Source organism: Daphnia pulicaria, chromosome 1 (genome assembly GCF_021234035.1).
Source record: "Daphnia pulicaria isolate SC F1-1A chromosome 1, SC_F0-13Bv2, whole genome shotgun sequence".
NCBI lineage: Eukaryota > Metazoa > Arthropoda > Branchiopoda > Diplostraca > Daphniidae > Daphnia > Daphnia pulicaria.
In genome coordinates this window covers 37,267,186-37,287,234 of record NC_060913.1, presented here as the reverse complement: position 1 = coordinate 37,287,234, position 20,049 = coordinate 37,267,186, and the positions used below count along the sequence as shown (strand labels likewise).

At 38.0% G+C, this 20,049-nt stretch overlaps 1 protein-coding gene and 1 long non-coding RNA gene across 10 annotated transcripts in view; one reads left to right on the top strand and one right to left on the bottom strand.

Annotated features, from left to right (window-relative positions):
• Positions 1 to 18,077, bottom strand: part of LOC124340471 (protein nervous wreck-like) — a 32,750-nt gene extending 14,673 nt beyond the window's left edge. For 3 of the 9 annotated variants that reach the window (XM_046793023.1, XM_046793041.1, XM_046793015.1), the window contains exons 1-5: positions 17,858 to 18,077; positions 17,713 to 17,790; positions 17,600 to 17,651; positions 17,445 to 17,541; positions 17,234 to 17,287 (exon numbers count right to left, since the gene is read on the bottom strand). In XM_046793023.1, the coding sequence (XP_046648979.1) occupies positions 17,234 to 17,287; positions 17,445 to 17,541; positions 17,600 to 17,651; positions 17,713 to 17,790; positions 17,858 to 17,878 (302 nt within the window). In that variant the 5' untranslated portion in view covers positions 17,879 to 18,077. Of the gene's footprint in view, positions 1 to 16,535; positions 16,810 to 17,007; positions 17,059 to 17,233; positions 17,288 to 17,444; positions 17,542 to 17,599; positions 17,652 to 17,712; positions 17,791 to 17,857 lie in introns of those variants that run through there. The other 6 variants (XM_046793060.1, XM_046793050.1, XM_046793032.1 and 3 more) reach the window with 5 other exon arrangements.
• LOC124340549 lies at positions 14,398 to 15,661 on the top strand. Its single transcript, XR_006918063.1, has 3 exons — positions 14,398 to 14,614; positions 14,812 to 14,914; positions 15,091 to 15,661. It is a non-coding gene; the product is annotated as an uncharacterized LOC124340549 (long non-coding RNA).
• Positions 18,078 to 20,049: the final 1,972 nt, after the last annotated feature.

Sequence of the window (20,049 nt, the reverse complement as noted above, 5' to 3'; positions counted from 1 at the left end):
ACGATGATATGGTGCGCCGTTTGTAGCAGCGAAATAGACACTTTTCTACTACCCCTTGTCTGCTAAAGTCGTCTGCATAGAAACATTGCCAGATATTCTTTTGCAACTTTTTCTTTTTTTTAATCAATGGCATTTGCCACATTAAATTTTAAAATAAATCAGCTACAATTAAAAAACCAAATTTTGTAATTACCCTTTTTTTCCGCTCCCACCCCTTTGATTTTTCTTTGGCGCGAGATAAAATAAAGGGATGGGAGCGGAAAAAAGGGGAAATCTATTCTTTCGATTTTCAACTTAAAATTCATCTTAGATAGTATAAATGAAAAAATTGGAAATAATAGCTAAAATAAAACTTACGCAGGTTTATTTTAAAAAAGGCCAAAGTGACCTTATTTGCACAAGGTCCTCTCGGCTTTCCAAAGACTTTTAGAACCAGCCAAAAGTAATTCAGGAAATGTAAACAAAAATCTCAAAAAAATCAGAGGTGTTCCCACCACACCCCAAAAATTTGAACGCATTTGTTAAAAAACTGTACTACTGAGAGGACTGCAAACACAGCGTTTTTTCATAAGGTCCTCTCGGGCTTCCAAAGACTTTCGGTAGGTACTGTATATAGAGAAGGGGCAGCATGTTTTATAAAGACACACAGAGAGAAAAGTCATCCGACTAAAAAGCCCCATTTCCAATTGGGTCGGCGTATCATGGCCCGGCGAAAGGCCAGGGCCCACGAGAGGGAATGAAATTGTTTTTTCTCCTTTAGCTTTAGCTTTCCGTCTCTCTTCGTATCAAAACATTATCGAGAATACGAGAATTACACACGGTAAAATAAATCAACTAACCGCCTTGTCAGCATTGATCATTTAAAATCGTTCGGCGATAATGAAGAACGTGCGTCGAAAGAAGGGGAAAGAGTTAAACAAAAATAACGCGAGAAGAAGCAGAAGGAAGAAGAGAATACGAAAATTAATTCTGGGCGTAGGTTGGTTATTAGGCCCTACATGAGAACTTGACTTGTTATACTCTCACGATTCTTTTAGATTCTAAACCTGGTCTTTATTTATGAGAGGCCAAGCCAAGCGGCGTTGTTTGACGCCTCACGATCTGTCGAGACCAACCGACACAGAAGAAAACTCAGATGTAAAAAATTCTCAGGTATAATCTATAGGACCTCCCGTATGTGTGTCATGGGCTCATTACCCAGAATCATTAGAGCTGATGTGTGCCAATGATCCGATTAGGATCCGATGTGTGTTGACTTTCAGGTAAGCGTAGTTGCCGATATGGTTGCCGAAACTGTCACGGAGGTTGCTGGTGAACTGTCCGGGGTGAGCTAGAGGGAAGCTAGCCTGGTCCAGCTCGTCCTGGCTAGCGCTTCCACCCGAATTGCGTTTGATTCGAATCGCTTCAACTCGAATTTCGTTTTAATTTTAGATTTTTCGAATATTCAGTTCATTTCGAATTAGAAAAATCCAAATTCATATTCATCCGAATTGTGATATTTTTGGCCAAATATTCATTTCCCGATTCTTGAATATTCGTTGTGAATATTCACGAATATTTGAGTCAATTCGTGTCGAATTTGCCAAAAAAATATTTAAAAAAGTTGGAATATTTCGGGGAGAGGGGGGTTATTGCGAGCCCGAAGGGCGAAGCTAATAATCGCATACGCAGAAAAAAAAAGCCATGTCACTTTGTCTGTAAAGCTCTATAGCTCGGACGTTTCACGATAGATTTCGGACTTTTTGGTCTTAAAAATTACACAAAAAATATGCGGTGCGACCAGAACAAAATTAATTTCATTTACTTAATTAGATTTCCCGTAATTAATGAAAAACTGATAAAATAATTGTATAACGACTAGTGACATCTGGCGGTTGCGACTACAACTTTTTCAATTTAGGTCAAAATTAATCACCACCAGATGTCCATAGCATCGCCGTGATGACGCAATCTTTTATGACCCAACCATGACGCAACAACCAGATTTATATTTAAGTTTTGCAGTTATTAAACTTAAAGATGGTTATTTTTAAATTCAATTATTGAACTTTATGTGTAAAAATAGGAAAATATGAGTTGAGCAAACTAAACGTAAATAACTTGCAAGGATATTTGACTGTGACAGAAAAATCCCGTTTTAAAACCAAAAAGTCTGTGAAGAAAAGTGTGAATGGTGAATAAGTACGACTTAACAATAGGCCCTGAATTATTCATTTAAGACAGTTTTGAACTGGCTTACGACTATCTCTTCGCGGCGAGCTGATAAGCTTGCTTTTCTATCTTATAGTTCGTTGTACTATGTGAAACAGCAAGTTCAAAAATATTTAAGCTTTAGTTATAAAATTCTAAAATTAATACATGATGTTGTTCATAGGTATCTACTTTATTCCCTAAAAAATTGTTACTTTTGTACATTAAGTTTTTTAGTTTTTTAATAAATAAAAAAAACCCTCTAAAATTCTTTCAAAAAATACAGGATTTTTTTGGAATTTACTCAAAATTTTAAAATTTTAAAAGAAAAATAAGATAGCAAAAGTGTAGATATTACCTTTTTTCTTTAATCCCCCAAAAAATATAATTTCTTACTTCAAAAATGTGTTTTATAATTCATAATAATTAAGTTTCCCAAGAGCGTTTTTTGGGGGATATTTGGGACGAAAATGTGGGGTAAATTGGAACTAAAAGGGAGTTTATAATGGGCGGAGCTTAGCTCAGTTGCAACGCTGAAAAACTAATCATTTTTAAACAAATAATTTTTAAACATATCAAAAAACCTAAAAACATAGTGAAAAACAAATATTAGGTGGCAAATATAATCGCTCGATATTTTTTAAATTAATTTATAACAATATTTTATTGCTAAATTTAGAGTGTTTCGCCCTGCCCCATATAAACTCGGAATTTTTCCACGCCCACTTTTTTTCCGCAACTTTAAAAATCGGTAGCGGGTAAACTAACGACTCTAAAATAAAATAAAAAATACTGGAGATAGAAATAAAGTGAGGCAAATACAAAAAAAAACATTTATTTTACAAATCGGATGATTGGGCAAGGTCCTACACGAGAAAAACAAAACCGGTCCAAATGACCCCACTCTAAATTTCGACAGCTAGATGTGCCACCTCTTCGTTTCGTTAAACGAAGGAGATATTCTATTCTAATTGAATTATCACTAAATTAAGTGCGGTTCAAGTGATATTATACTGAAATAAATGAAAACAGTTAAAATTTTGTATGTTTTAGTGTAATATTTCTTTCCTAATTCAAGAAATGACTTTTTAGAATTTTTCGTGATTTCATTAGAATGGATTCTAATGGAGTTCGATGGCAATTCGATTTAATTCATTTTCAACTCAAATAGCGTTAAAAAAACAATTCAACTCGAATTGTGATTTTTGATGCAAATTGATTCGAGTGCGAGCGCTAGTCCTGGCTGACTGGATGGCCGAGAAAGATCAGGATTGACGTAAGTGACGAGGATTCTTGTGTATAGGCCGTGGTGGCGCGAACGTCAGCGAACGGATAGGCACCGTAGTTTCCGTAGCTAGTATCCACCATTTACGGCGCCGAGACCGTATCCGTAAATTTGAGCTTGAATTTGGGCGGCAAAAACCAACACCAGCAAAACATAAGACATGCGATCTGCGTATGGGATTACCAATATGTTAATTTAAAGAATTACGTCAAGATGAAATGTAACATGAATCTAATCAAACAATAAAAATAAACATTTGCGTGCTTTTAGAGAAAAACCACGCTCTTGACGAGAAACTCTACGAGAAAAACCCGTGCTTTTTTTCCTGACTAATTATCGAGTATCAGCTATCCGCATTTCTAAACTCAGGAAAATGATACTACCACCGAAATTATGTCATCGTTGGCTAAATATATAGATGAGTTTTGTCCCATGGACACGGATAATATTTGTCAATTTACTATTGGTTGATTTCAGTTTAGATTGACACGCACGCGAAATTCAATTGAGTATATAATAGAACGTATAATTTAGAGCATCTTATACCGTCTAATACACCATTAAAATATTTCAGATACGCTTTGGCAGCCAGAGGTAAATAAAGCAATTTCCACCGTTGTCTCTACACTCAAATTTGTCAAGCGGTTTTATTAGGCTACATGAAAACATCTTTTGCAATGTTTTCTTTGGTAAGCTAACACATATTACTTTATTCTTCACAGTTCATATCATGAGCAGACTACTAATTGTCGAAATTGTACCGTTAGTCAATTAATATCAAAATTTTTATTTCCATATCAGTTTTTCGTTATGAGTTTGATGTTGGTCACATTGCAAGCGGCCCAATTTGATGGTAAGTATAACTCACAAGTTCATAAGGAAATGAAACTGCAAATAGGCCTATACCTGCGTATAAATATAGGCCTACTTAATGATTCAAATTTTGAACAGACGTTTGCAGTTTGAAGCGAGAATCCGTCAAGTGCCGAACATTACTTCCCACTTGGTATTTCGACAAAGCGACTGGAACTTGTTACTCGTTCAACATCGGTGAATGTAGCAGAAACTTTAACAGTTTCGGGACAAAAAAGATATGTGAGAAGAGGTGCGCAACACCGGCAAGTAAGTCTACTGAAATTCAAAAAATCCAAAACTGCTGCACACATAATTATGCTTTAATTCTTTTCTCGCAGATGTGTGCGTTTTAAAAAAAGACTCCGGAATGTGCCGAGCTGCGGTAACTGCGTGGTATTTCGATCCGCCAACTGACTCGCGTAATAAAGGCGAATGCAAAAATTTTCTTTACGGCGGCTGCGGTGGCAACGCAAATCGTTTCGCGTCCAAGAAGAAATGCGACGACATGTGCGTTTAACTACCCTTTGGAGCCTCAAAATAATTAGCCTAACCTACTAGATGTTTCCCTCAACAATAAAACTAACGAATAACAAAATCTACGTTGGATGATGAATTGCTAAGAAGTAGACCATTCAGGCTAAACCGTTAACTTTTGTGCACCACCTCCTTTGCTATTTTAAATTTTATCCTTAATTGGCTCGTTCCGGAAAATAAATTGCATCAGTTATTATTTGGAAATGGTGTTCCGTATAGGGTAATCGTTGATAAAGGGTAATCGGCTAATAATAGAGGGAAATAACGTAAATTCAGAATTAAGAAAAATATTTTTGTAAATGATTTGCATTCGACTGTTTATTAACAGAATCAAGTTTAATCGAGAGTTTAATTATTCAACGTGTAGCACACGGGCTGAAACTTACAGCTGGTGCGGTGGCCACCAGGTGTAATCGTATTCAGTGGTCCGGATTCCACCTTCGTACAAGTAATGCGGATAGGCAGTACAACTCATGTGATGGAGAGGATTCGTTCCCTCGCAAGGTGTGCAATGTCTTCTGTTCGGTGTCCCTGCTTTATCGATCCAAAAACTGAGTGCCCTTTGGTTGATCTGAAGCGGAATGTATTCATCGTAACGCAGTCCCCACTTCCACATGTCCACGTCCGTTTCAAAATATTTCTGAAATTGTTCTTCTTTGGCGGAATGATAGGCTCGGCGGCGGATGTCTTCCGGAAACCAGTAGCGATTCCCACGGTCATTCAGTGCGTAAATGTGGTTCATGTTGTTACTCGGTTCGTTGACATATTTGTCATTGACGAATCTCGTCGCCTTGGGAATTTCTTTGTTCGAGTCGAGATCGTTTTCCACAATGCAGCGCAAGTAATGGTAGCGATCCTTGCAAACGGTGCACACACGTCTAATGTCGTGTATGCAGTTGCGGACGGTGAAAGCATTCGCCCACCACTCGATGCTGAACTCCATCAGTTGAAGAGCAACTTGCAGACGTTCGTAAGAATTCACGGGATGTCGTGTTATCAGATCGAAGGCTCTTGTGTTGGTCATTTCGGGTTCTGTCAATCGACGAATTTCAGTTGGAGACTGTGCTTGACAAACGAATGGTTGGCAATTTGACGTGCTGGTACAAGGAGGATGCGTCGGACAGGGTCTGCAAGTCTGAGCCGGACTATTGGGGCAAGGCAAAGCGGCTATCGGCGGGCAAGTTGGTGGGGATGTACAAGGTGGCAAATTGCTTGGTGGTGCTGGGCAGCTGGTTGCTGGAGCTGGTGGCAGGCAAATTATTTCGGTTGCTACACCAGTTGGAATGCAGAAATTATAATAAACAATCAGTCCTGTAGCCGTCATCAAAATGAAACCGATGAAAACAAAAAGGAGAAAAAACCACTTCTGACTGGACATGGTGCATGAGCAGTTGCTTGCCCTGCCGTTTGCTAGAGACGCCATTTGTATTGAGTTTAAATGCGTGCTGTACTTTTCAGTAGCAGCCAATGCGCTTAAGTAGACTTGGAGGTTCGAGAATGACATTCGCACTTCAGTTCCCGTTGCGATTTGACAAATTATACATTGAAAATCGCATTTCCTGTCAAATTAATTTTGATTTTCCATATTTGCTTAATTATTCCGACCTTGTTCAACCATAAATTTATTGATTTGAGTAATATATAATTTTATATCTTCAAATTATAAGCAAGTGGTTGTTGCGTTGCGAGTTGTGTGATGTTACGGATTAAAACGCCAGAGGGCAGTACTGCCAGGCTGAAAATTCTGCAATAACTTAACCGCCATAACCGCTATAAAATGTTCTGTCTTTGAGAACGAGGTTTTTTAAAAATTGATCCTAAGACTTGGATTTTGTAGAACCAGGCTAAATATTTTATGCAAACACTTGAAATCAATCCAAATAATAATATAACTCAAATTTTCATGCACATAATCAACGAGTGATAAATCTTTTCATATTAGTACTTTTGAATCAAGATGCATTCAAAAAAATAATTGATCAAGTAAATTTATTTAAAAAAAAAATCGGGACAAAGCAAGTCGTGGCATCTCCTTAACTATATATGGATGTCCGCCGGTGTCCGCCCAGCAGTTGGCATTTCTCACGAGGTGCGGCCTCGACGATTGCGACCACAACGGCCAGCAGGACACAAAACCTGAGCTGGAAAATTCATGGGGAAAAACAGAATATCGGTGGCATATGGCATATGGCAACAAAAAAGAGCAATAAGCAGCAAATAAAGCGTGTTATCAAGTTATTATCAAGTTTAATGTGTGTATAATTGTAGTCCATCTTAGACAGTATACGGATACCAAGGGAATATATATAACGAGTCATGTCGGTTGAAGACAGGTTGAAGAATGATGTCCATTCAGCCTCAGTCGAAGTCTTTTATAGCCAATTTACATTGGCGTGAGCCAAAAGGAAATGGAATTGAGAAGGTTGCTGGAAAAAGTTTCTTCGTAACTGTGTGAACTGTGAAGCAAATCCATAAGTTTTAACAATCAAGAGACCAAAGGCAGACATGGTGCGTCATTACGAAAAGGTAAACAAGGCTCTGATTCCTATAATGGGAACTTTTTTCGACTTTTTATGGGCATGATGCTGGAAGTATAAATGTATTTCTAATTTTCTATCAATAATCTCGTGGTCGCTTTCTCGGTGATGCAGAATTTCGGTGCGTGTTTTGTTGTTTATGGCATCAGTTTTAAATTGCTGCTTCAACGCGACAAAGCACTCACCTTCTTATCTCGAATAGGAATAATTCAATTTGACGATTAAAGAGCATATAGTACAAAATCTATATCTCAAAGAAAACGCACAAATTGATGGCTTGTTAGCTTCATTGGGTAAAGCGCCGTGCCGATGTTATGAGTTCGATTATCTTATTACTAGCCAAAATCTCGAGCGCAAAATCTTTTGTTATATTGTTATAAAAAGATTTTATTATTTTGAATAGGTGAACGTATAAGTTTTCGTATTGTATTTACGACATTAAATGATTTTTTACTATAGTTAATATCAGGCCTAGTACTGAATTAAATCATTATTTCAATCGTTTATAGATTGCGCAATGGTCTAAATATAGCCTATATAATATTCGCAATGCGACCGATTTGAATTTCCTGTTATTCCAGATGCTCATGTATGACTTGTTTGCTTCCGAATCAGTGAAAACACAATTTACGTTAAATTAAATAAATTTATTTTATTTGGGACAGAAAATTGCTTTATATAAAGAATCGCAAAGATATAGGCATATTAATATTTAACACGGTGCTCTGTCCATCTGTATCATTAACGGCAATAACCCATTTTGGCATAATATAACAAACAATAATAAATTTGCTGCTCGATGGTGGTGCTTATAGGGTGCTTATCATCGTCTCTCCCTTTGATTATTCAATTTTTCACGATTGTCGGAGATCGCCGTTCAATTTCCTCTTCTTCTTGTAAGTTTTTAGGGGTGGACATCCGAACCGAGTATATAGGCCTATTATAAGATGCCCCAAATATAAGCTGGATGCTGGCGTGGTTTAATTGTTTTCGTCTTGCTTTGGGTATTAAATATCGCGCTGGAACAGCATCCGGTCGTGTTTCTTTTTGCCAGTTGGCTGACGGAGGTTAAATTTTGCCTGCTGCGCGCATCACGTTGCAAGACAGTAACAGTTAAAAAAAAAGGAAGGGGGGAGCATTCAAATATTTGTATCACAATATCTTCAATAATCCAAGGATAATAATATGCTAATAATTTGATGAAAAATGGCTCACGATGTACTCGCGACTGAGCGGATGATGACTGATAGAAATGAACGAACGGTGGGAACCATCAACCATGTTGGAAACTTTGTTCAAGACAAACCTTTTTTTTTTAATTCAATGAAATAGCTCATATAATAGATTTCTGCCAGCATCTAGTTTTAACTTACAACAAACCTAATAAAAGTCGAAAAAACAACAACAATGTAATTTGAGAATCTTGGACCCGGCTGCTGGATGGCCGCGCTGAACCAGTTTAACTTAATATAGTAGGCCTTATAGCCTATTTCAAAGGCTTTCTCGGAGGAGGCAGCGTACCAGCAGCAGCATCAGTCGTTGTGAGCAGCAACGACGGTCATTTTTCGTATTATTATAATATACATGGACAAGGGAATAAATAAATAAAACAACCCCCTCAGTTACAATGCGGCAACACGATCAAATAAATTTCGTAAAAAATAGCCGCCGAACCAGTATAACTTTATATATAGTATAGCCTAAGTTTATTATAGGCTTTCTCGGAGGAGGCAGCGCACCAGCAGCAATACAATCAGTCATTGTGAGCAGCAACGACGATCCCTTGTCGTATTAAATTACATGGACAAGGGAATAAATAAAACGACCCCCTCAGTTACAATGAGGAAACACGATAAAAATTTCGTTCAAAAATATAACTAATAAGCCTAATTGAGAAAATAAAACTATTGAAAGCACGACTTTTTCGACTTACCGGGACAACATGCAGCCATCTGCCATCTATATGTAGTCCAGCTTGTATATATTTTAGTAGATGGATTAGAGCTTATTCCGTCATAGCTATATATAAATAGTCCATCAGACCACTATTATATTGTCGTCGAATGAATAATTTAGGCTGTATAATGTCAATGTCGTTGTATTCGTTAGTCAGCACAGGCCTTTAATACAACAAAAACAGTAGGCCTACTTAATATAATACAAATACAAAGCACCGAAAATAAAAATGTGAACAATTTATCAGTAATGTGCTGCAGCGTATATACTACTATATAGGCTACTGCATAAGAGGACTTGCTTATAATACTTGCTATGCTACAATACTTGCTTTACAATCTTGAATTGTTGATTTAATTGCAGATAACTCGTGTGTATTTGGTAATTTGATGGTACTTTTTGCGCTGTTGTGTTCTTGGCCGATCGGTCGAAAAGGACCAACAGAATCTGGAAGACTTGACAACCATTGAAGACCGATCGAGACACACTGGTTTCACCTCAAAGCAGAAAAACGGATTAAAAGTTGACGTGAAAATAGCTCATCAGCCTGGACAACCCGACGAACCTCACACAGAAATTTTTTCTATAGTCCCAAAAATGTGGGAAAAGATGCGTCAGAGAAGTCTGAATAACTCGGAGAAGCTAATAATCTGAATTGCTGGAGTCGCCACCGGTTCCAGCAGTTCCACTCAATTCTGCGCTATCTAGAAGTCGAAGATGTTTTATTCTTTACCTTTCGTCTTAGCTATACCACCGACCGTATGTGAAACGTGCTTATCCTTATTACTTTGGAGAGGCATATCTTCGGATATCCGTATTATGGCGGATACGGTTCGTAAAATATAATCGTCGGTTGAAAAATATCGAAAAATATATTACGGCGGAGGATACTACGGCGACTTTGGTGATTACGGAGGTGGCTTTGGTGACATGGATATTGGAATCAATTCAGATTACTAGATTATTAACTACATTCGTCCAAATAAATCTCTCACAGTAGTAAAAATCAATTTCAAATTTTTCCGCCAACAAATTGTATTCTTTGTTCAGGAACAGTCACGATAAATACAGTTTACATTCTTGATTAGGCCTACAAAAGAAAACAAGGGGAGAAAAGTTGACTGAATGGAACAGTAAATAAAAATCCACGGCTTATTTCGGGCCAACGACACAGTCTGTTCCGGAAAGCTAGTCCACCTATATAATAAAATCAAAATTCCTTTTAGCTTTACGTTTGAAATTATTTTTAAGATTATTTTAAATACCGACACCAGCGGACACCAGAAGATGTTTGGTGGAGCCTTGGGCATCCTTCATGTCAAATGTGATCAGTTCCATCTGGAGAAATCTGAACAAAAACAAAGAAAATCTATTAGCTCTCTCAGCAGATTCCAGTACTGAATTTCAAACCTCGAAATGGTTATGTGGTAGCTGGCGACATTGTCCATGGCCCACAAGAGTGGCGTTTCTTCATTGTTTCGTTCGACGCAATTCTTGACGTGGAAAAAATCAAAAAAAGCCTCTCCAGACTCTGCAAAAAAAATGAGAAACTCAGTTTTATTGTATAAATAATAAAATATTAGGCTATACAGATACTTGGGAACGTACCTGCTTCAGAAAATTGTCTTCTACCCATCACTTCTCGGCCGGCCGGTTGGTGATGCTTGGGATCGAATTTCTTGGCCGGGAGGCAAGAAACGAGTAAATGAACGGGACACAATTTGGCCCATTCTTCGTCCTTCATTTGATTGGCGTTTTTCAGGACTGCGAATTCAACGCCGTTGAGTTCGTACACTTCGTTCCATCGGTCGTAGGCCCAATACTGATCCAATTCAAGTTGCAGTGAATTAAGGGCGTATAGTTGACGGCTTCGAGATTGTCGTGGAGTACGACGATGCGAAGAGCAGGTTGGTCTTTCTTGGACAGATGCCGGTTCAGTTGGACGGGTAAATATGGGTGAAGGAAACTTCTCAGCTGTCGGAGAAACTGTTAAAGAATATTCTGGAAAATTCCTAGAGAAAAAAGTTAAATACTTTTATGGCCCAGTCGGAGTGAGGAGGCCATGGGATTCTGCTGTGAAACTGGCGCAGAAGAGGAAGCAAAACCACGGCGTCTTTTGCATGATAACGGACATTGATCCCTCACCAACCAGCAGCTCAACACAATACAACCAAAATACTCTTTTAATTAATTAACAAGAAATCACTTTGAGTTCTTGAAAGAAAAACTATTTAGAAAATAAAAAAGTTTTACCTGGAACATGAACTATTTTCGCATACCAGACAATCTCCTGTGGATCCACAGATAGCCTATTAAAATTGATCGAAGAAATGATTATTCTATTAAACAATAATTTTCAAATGAGATGAAGCGATTACGTGAATATCGTCCTCGCCAATGCTGCAACTCGATGCCAGAAGTTCATTCTTTATAAATAACATAAGAAAAACAAACAATTATTCAGCGCTCTTAATTAATTTAGGAAAAATAATCCCCCTGCATTCGCGATTGCATAAACTTCCAAAGAAGAGCGGATGTTCAATACACGGGCCCATAATTTCCGTGACAACCGAGACAGAAGTAATCCTTGTCCAAAGTTCCGGTCTTGTTCCTGCTGTCCACCACGGCTGTTGTAACAATATAAGATGTGGGCGTGTTTAGTTTTCACACATCAATAAAAGATACAATTTCATAGACGAAGATTTATTACCAATGTCGCAATCCTGCGGGCCGTAAGTGAAACCATCTTCTTCGGAATTGTTTTTCTTACTCTTTTCCTTCTTGTTTTTGCTGCCCTGGAACACTGACAGGCGATTCTCTTTTTTCTCATTGGCGATCCTCTTCAACTTGTTGAGGTCTTTGATCCGGCGGTCGATGCTGTTGCAGCTATTCTGGGAAATCGTCCAAGACCACTGTAATGATGTTATATAATAGAAATATAATTACCATCTCGACTGATGTTGTTCTTTGACGACGCCAAGAGTTTGATCTCCCACGTTTTTAATTTGTCAGTCGTGCCTTTAACTACTTTCGTCTGATCTCTGTTAAAGGCGACTGCCTGTAGATCACAGAAAATTAAATATGTTTAATTTCGATAACTGGCAATAAAAGTGTGTAGTCGTATTCAACCTGCAGAGCTTCCAAGACTCCTCTTTCATAGAGGCGCTGTTGTAAGCTTGATTTAACAGGCTGGCCAACCGGTCATCTAGAAAACCGCCCAGTTTTTTCCGTCGGCATCTGTTTTAACTCCCAAAAATGTTAATCAAAATTTTGAACTATAGTCGGAAACCGTTTTTTAATCAATAATTAATGAACCTCGGACACGGTTTGATGGCCACCGAACCAAAATATCCAGCAGTTACTAGTCGGTTTTCTCGGAGGTGGCAGCCCACAGTCATTGTAAGTAACAACGATCCCTTTTTGGTAATATCGAAAAATGTGAATAACACGATTAACGATTTAGCAACACGATCAGAATTTCCCAAGTAATAACTAAAATTTCCGAATTTAAAAAAATAATATAAAGGCGTGACTTACCGGGCTACCAAGGCCAGCCATCTATATAGCTTAGCCCATACGATTATCCCCAGTCGAATAAATTTACGGGAAGCTAATTTCTTTTTTGGCTCTGTGACTTCACCATTTCCATCTGATTTAGATTTTCCTTCACTCCTGCTGCTGCTGTTGCTACCGATTTTGTTATTAGCAGACGGGGTCCTAGGTTATTATATATGACGAGATGGTTATATAGTTTTCCAGACAGCAGAAAAGTGAAAAAAGGCCATTTTTTTATGGGGGGAAATATGTAAGCCGAGCCGTCGTCATAGAAGTTGACTAATAGTTAGCTGAACTGTCGTTACCATGTGTGGACGGCTGCTGTTGGATTCTTTTTAGGGACAAGTTAGTCGGTTATATAGCGGTCTGTAAATACTACTGTTGGCTCTCTTTAGACTGTTAAAATAGTCTCAATAGTCTTATATTTATGCGCGTGCCAAGTGCCAACACACAGCCGTCGGAAATAAACCACGGCAGAATGGCCTGTGGCTCGCAAATTGTATCTTCGGTCTGTGTAGCTGCTGGTGGGCTGCCGATTTTGTTGTATAATTGCAATTTTATTTGCGTGTATTTTCCGTACTTTTCGTCGGAAGTAATCAACATTTGGTTTCGGGGAGTAGGTATAAGTCATTTTGAAAACTTATGGTTCTAACTGAAGAAACAAGTTTAAAGGAATTATTTCAAATGCAACTTTATAAATTGAGTGGTTTTGAATGTTTCACTAAATGAGCAATGACAAATCAAGTGTGTTGCGTAGCACTGTACGATTTAATTTGACCATCGTTTCCTAATTTTAACATGTGATAGCATAAACCCTTTTTGGTATTGCAACAACAATTTAGTTAGACAGGGGGTATATAATGATCTGTTTTATCTATGTTTATTGTACAGTAATCGTTGACATGAAGGATATTACAAGAAAAAAGGAAGTAGAAGACGAGTTGCATTTTTCTTCACGACCTCTTTCTACTTATCCAACTATTCAGACGAGCACGAATATAACTTATACAGGGCATAGCCCTGAACATAAATCACAATTGTTTACAACATTGGATGGTAAAATATTAGATAGAAGGGATCAGCGATTGCTGTTTGTCACAGAAGGTATTCTTACTATTATTGCCCAATCTGATAATTGACATGACTTCAAATAAAGTTCATTAACTAAAAACCCAACGTCACCAATTATCGCTCAATAATTTCTAAGAATGCATAAAATTCCCGAAATGGACGATAGTATATCGCTCTCGAACTTGCGTGTAAAAGTAAAGCAAAATAGAATTCCAATGTACGCTCATAAACCCGAGGGTATTCTTTTGGAAACGAACTGATGCTAAAATAATCCCGATCTAAAATAATCCCGATGTGAGCGGGAGATAAACCCGCTTTGATCATTCGATTGTTTGATCACCATTGATCAGATCGATTTATAATTACTATCGATATCTAAACTCTGGCTAATTAGAAGATTAGTGTCGTCTGCTGTTTTGTTTCATCTAAAAAGAGACGAGTTTATTGCTTAGTAAGTAAGTGAGTGCTCAAGTTTATTAAGATGTAGAAAAGGAAAGATAACTTTTGTGAAAACATACGTGGCTGCACGATGAATAGCACAGCTATTAAAGTTTCAAAAACGTGGTGGTAGTGTTCGTGTAAACTCTGGTGTCGTGGCTCTCCACACTCTCCATTCCATGCTGTTTGGCGGGTAAATATTGGCGGGTAAAACTAAGAATACAGTCAGAATGATTGTGGGGGCTTATTAGATAGAAGAGATTAAACCTGTTACAAATCTGTGAAATATGATTTCCTATGAGTGGCATTTTATCATGTAAGCCCCTTTAAGGCATGGCATGACAGATTGTTTGCACTAGGTATAACCTTCTCGGCTCCTCCTTTGTACAGATTGGAGACCTCTGAACCAGCCATCATTACAACACAATATGCAAGTTTTGCTTCTACTGGTATTGACCTGCCATCAGCAACAATCTCTTCAGTCATTGCTTGGGTAATGATTTTCGTTGCTTTTAATTATCTGTGACCTGCTAGGTATCTTAATGATTTATGACTTGCAGTGCACAATGCAGTATTTTATATATGAAACCTCAAATTCTCCTTTTTATTAAAAATTCCTGTTGTTTCTGTCAGTAATTTTTCGTAAACCATTTTTTACTTTTTATTTAGATAAACAGCATCCAGACATTCAGTTTGATTGGAAAAACTCTGTCCTCGTGTACATCCATGTGAATGTGGAGGTCGGCGGCGGCTCTCTCTCTATCTAGCTCGAACCCCATAATCGATTCTAGAGCTCTCTCTCTCTCTCGCGGGCTCGCTGATGCGCTCGCATCTATTGGTTTCTTTTCATCTCACACAATGTCTAGTACGGTGAAGTAGAGTGTATATGCACAAGATATCGACCTATATACGCATAAGATGAAAAGATGGCGACTTTTTTCAAATTCATCTCGAGTAGAGAGAAAGAGAGAGAATTCTGGCATAGCTCTTGTTGTCGTCTAGTCGTCATACAGATTCTTCAGACTATATCTCATCTCTCCACCCTCCCTCTCTGTGTGTGTATACATTTTTCAATTTGAATCAACTATATGGAGACCTGATCATCGGGTAGGTTTTCTCTCAAAAAAAAGTCCAACTCGTCGTCTCTTTTCGGTTGAATTCCTCTCGGTCTCTCCCTTCATCCGTTTGTGCTCTGCTATGTACACCGCTTCTCCGATCGTGTAGTATCAACGGGTCGAACCGTTTGGTTGACTGAACCGACAAAAACCTCCTCCCCCCCATCCAATGGATATGATATGTCGCCGGTTGATTTTTCTCTTTTTTTTCTTTTCTGGCAGCCCTTCGGCCAGAAGCCACGTCGCCTTATATTTACAGATATTTCTTCTTTTTCTTTTCCCTCCCGAGCAGCACTTGTCGGTAAGTGCACATCGATCAACGAGTAAACCTATAACATGTATACTTTACATTTTTAGAAAAGCTACAAAATATAGATCATTTGATCGCCCCAAGAAGGGCGGATAATCGTAAAACAAAACATGAGGGAACTTTTAGCCAAAATGGATGGTCGATTGAGGTCGCTGGGACACAAACTTCAACAACAGAAATATCCTAATAAACTAGTTATACACCCAGCATCAGACAAATAACCCAAGGACCGAGACAAAACGGACGCAATTTAACCCAAAAAAAGTCATTAACGCAATCACGCCAAGTGAAATTTGATCCAAATAATTCGGCGCTAAATGTAAGTAAATGTGTTGACCAGGTTTTTTAATTGAGCCACAGCAGCGTATTAGTGGCGCCACCACCTTTACGCTTTTTCGTACCCTGTCAATAACAATGTCTCCACAATTTACTCAATGAATACTAACGGAAGTATGTAAAAAGTTTAATTTTATGTCAAGTGCGAACATATGACCGATACCGTAGTTGTTCCCTTAGACAAATTTATTTACTACCAAATTCCCGGGGGAAATCCTGAAAAACAATAATATCAGCGTGCGAATGCCTGACACTGTATCTAGATTTGCATTTTTCATATCATAAATTAGACAAAGTTTACTTGATGACAAGAAAGCCAATGTAATACTTAGTGTTATTTCAACAACAGCAAATAATAAATAAAAATTATATTTACTCTTGAAATAACTTTGATGCTGCAGGAAATAAATTTTATAACCACCCAGAGCATGGCTGAACAGATGTACATGAGTTTAATTTAACTTCATCCATAAACAAAACCCTTTGTTCAAAGTCTGCCCAAACCAAACAACCCGCTTATCAGTAATGTTTTTATCAACATAGATTTTTTGCCATTTTCGAATCTTACATAAGTTTCGGTCACATACTTTTAGACAAAGTACTCGGGTTGATCTCATCCATCTGAAACTGATATTAAGAAAAGCCTGTTAAAGGATGTAGAAATTTTAAATCATTTAGGGAGATATTACGTCTCAGTAGCTATGATAGAACATCAGACGTTAGAAAACACAATACTAAAACATAACTAAGTCATCTAATCTACTGAATTCGAGCAAACATGAACCAAAACTAGGCTAATGGGAAGTAAAGCGCAATTCGTTATACCTTTACTCAATTTGAGAACATCTAACACGAGACGCACCTTACGGACACCAACTGAAATTCAAAGATTAGAATCGGTTATCGTTCTTTTGACTTATGAAAAATGCACAACCCAATTAAAAACAAAATCAGCAAATGACAAAATGTCTCTTCCATCAAGAAATCAGATGACACGCAGGAACATCATTTTAACACGGAACCCCACCGGAAACAGGAGCGAAAGACTTACTTTCCAAAATAGAAACCCGAGCCAATGGTGATGCTTGCCATTCTAATTTTCGACCTGTCAAATGTAATTTTAAAAATTAGTAAGTGAAAAACGGTTCAGGCAGTTAACGACTAAAAGTAAGCATCAGATAACGATTGGTGGTCTATTTTGTCGTCATTCCAATAACAGTCAAGAGTAGCAAATAAAGTGTTCATCATTCTCATAGTCTTACAATGTAAAGAATGATCTCAGATGATGATATGATTCAATCACCATCAATCCAAGAGTCACCAAACACTCTGCGTCTTGAAGGAATTCTTTGACTTTGACTGCACATGAATCAAATGTTGGTCAGAAAATTGGGAGGCGTGAATTTAAACGATTTACCTCCATCAGCATGAAGGCACTCCAACCGAGCCTCAGCTTTGATTTTGGCAGTCTAAGAAATGTAAACATGTTGAGATGGCTGCACAAAAGCAACATTACTACAAGTCCAATACCTCTGTGCGCCTCAGTTGGTTTTTGATTTCATCGATTTTGGCGTCAATATTAGGTCCGTTGGGTTCATTCGGATCACTCTGCAGAACCAAGAGAACAATAGAAACTATCCTAAATTCAGACAAAAAGTTTTGGAAAAATAGAAACCTTCAAGCCACTCTCTTTCATGCCCTGTAGAGTTTCCAGCGTCCTCGTTGATTCTCTGATCTTTTTGGATTCTTGGGCGACACGAGATGCATATTGTTTTCCACTCTGAATCAATCCGGGGCCAGCACCGTGAGCTTGATCCACCTGTTTTTAATCCACGAAAAATTTCGAACGAAAAGTTGGTGATTAACTGATTATTCGACTTGTGTGTTTTGTTGACACAGACGCCATCTTTGATTTGAAAAAGCAATTATCGATTTTATTCGTTAGATGGCGAGGCAAACTGACCCTTCTAAAAAGTCAAGTAGCGCGGGTATAATCACAGTCTTATCTAACCGTCATTGTCATAAGGCTAAAGGCAGTGCCACTTCTAGGGATATTTCCCTATATGGGGATATTTTCGTTAGTTTAAAAACAAAAAATGGTGGAAATGTTCAAACTATGGTTCTAGGGATTAGGGTTGGTTGGTTTAGGGGGGAAAATTATGTTTAGGGAAATTTCCCTATTTTTGAATTTTTTGTACTACTTTTTAACAGGAAACCACGAAGCGATTAAATTAAGAACTCATCGTGATAAAATTTGGTTTTCATCCAAAAAAACGCGGTAGCCAGAGCCACTGTGTCGAAAATAAGTACTACTACTCAATAGACTTGAGTAGAGTCAGCAATACTCTTAAGGAAATAGGAGTGATAGGCCTACTCTGTACTCTTGTATTCTAGGCTGAAGGCAAATCTGCCAATATGGCCTGAAGAATTTCATGCGTTATAGAAAATTTTCAGCGTGAAAATTGATTTTGTAGAAATTTAGGGGGATTTACAGGGATTTTTAAGAATTTTGGGGTAAAAAGAAAAAAAAAGTGTTTAGGGATATTTCTGGGGATTTTTCATTTTGTTTTTAGGGTTTTATTTCCCTGATATGGCAACTTCTAGGGGCGCCTGTTTTTTAGAAGTGGAAGCACTGGCTAAAGGCTCAAAGTCGTAAGTGATATGCTGATTGAGAATTGGGAAGGCGTCGACGAAACAGGCCAGTTCGTGGTCGCGACTGATCTATAAAATAAATGAACAGAAAGGAAATAAGATTCCGCTAATTTGATTGGGTTGGTGAAGAAATAAAAACGTACTGCGGTTTTGGCTTGCTTTTTAATTTTGCCGAAAGAGATTTGAGAGGCGGAGCATCAAGTATAAAGTTCCGTCCGACTCATAATGAAAAAGTATTCGGCCACTTTTTCGAACATTCCGCCGTCTATCGTCTGCAAATTGGAATAATCAGACGGAAAATGTCAGTACTCCGTTGATCAAAAGATTTTTTATTAAAGATGGAACCTTGACCAGAGATAAGGAGATGCGACACATAGTAGGGAATGCCGCCATGACACTTTTCGGCGCGCCATCTAGCGGCTAATGCCCTCCCTTCATCATTAGCAGCCGAATTCCCAGTAATTCTGGCCCCGGTTGATTTGAAGTTTCAACTTTCAAGGGAAACCCAGTGGAGGACTCGTAGGATATAGCGAAATTTGCCTGTATAGTACGTTGCCAATCCCCTCTAGCATGAAAAAATTATGGCATGTCACCATAACAAATATTTGCGAGTGTTTGCTGGGCTAATTCTTAGATGTTGATTTTATTGTAAGGTAACAAGAATCAAGATGTCTGTTTTGTTGATAAATGGGAACGGTCCAACTCAAAATCTTTTTCATCAATCAGATTGAAAGTGACTCAAAATAAGGGAACGGTCCAACTAAATTCTTCATTCACAGTCCATGACTTTATTACAAGTACTGTGAATAAGAAATTTATTTGGACCGTTCCTTTTTATACATTTATGCAGTCCATGACTTTATTACAAGTACTGTGAATAAGAAATTTATTTGGACCGTTCCCTTCTATTGGGTTATTTCAAACATATTCTTGATGTAAAATGGTTAAAGTTGGACCGTTCCCAATTACACTATCAAGGTCTATTTCATCAAGAATATAAAGATGTGTTGAAATATTATTAGGGAACGGTCCAACTAAAATCCTACTCCACAGCCTGAGTTCATGTAAAAGGACTGGAATAAGAAATTTAATTGGACCGTTCCCTTTTTTTGAGTCACTTGAAATCTTATTCTTGATGAAAAAGGGAGTTAGAACATTGTCATTGAGTTCACCAAAGTTACTTAACACATAGGCTAATCTTCTTGATTATTATTA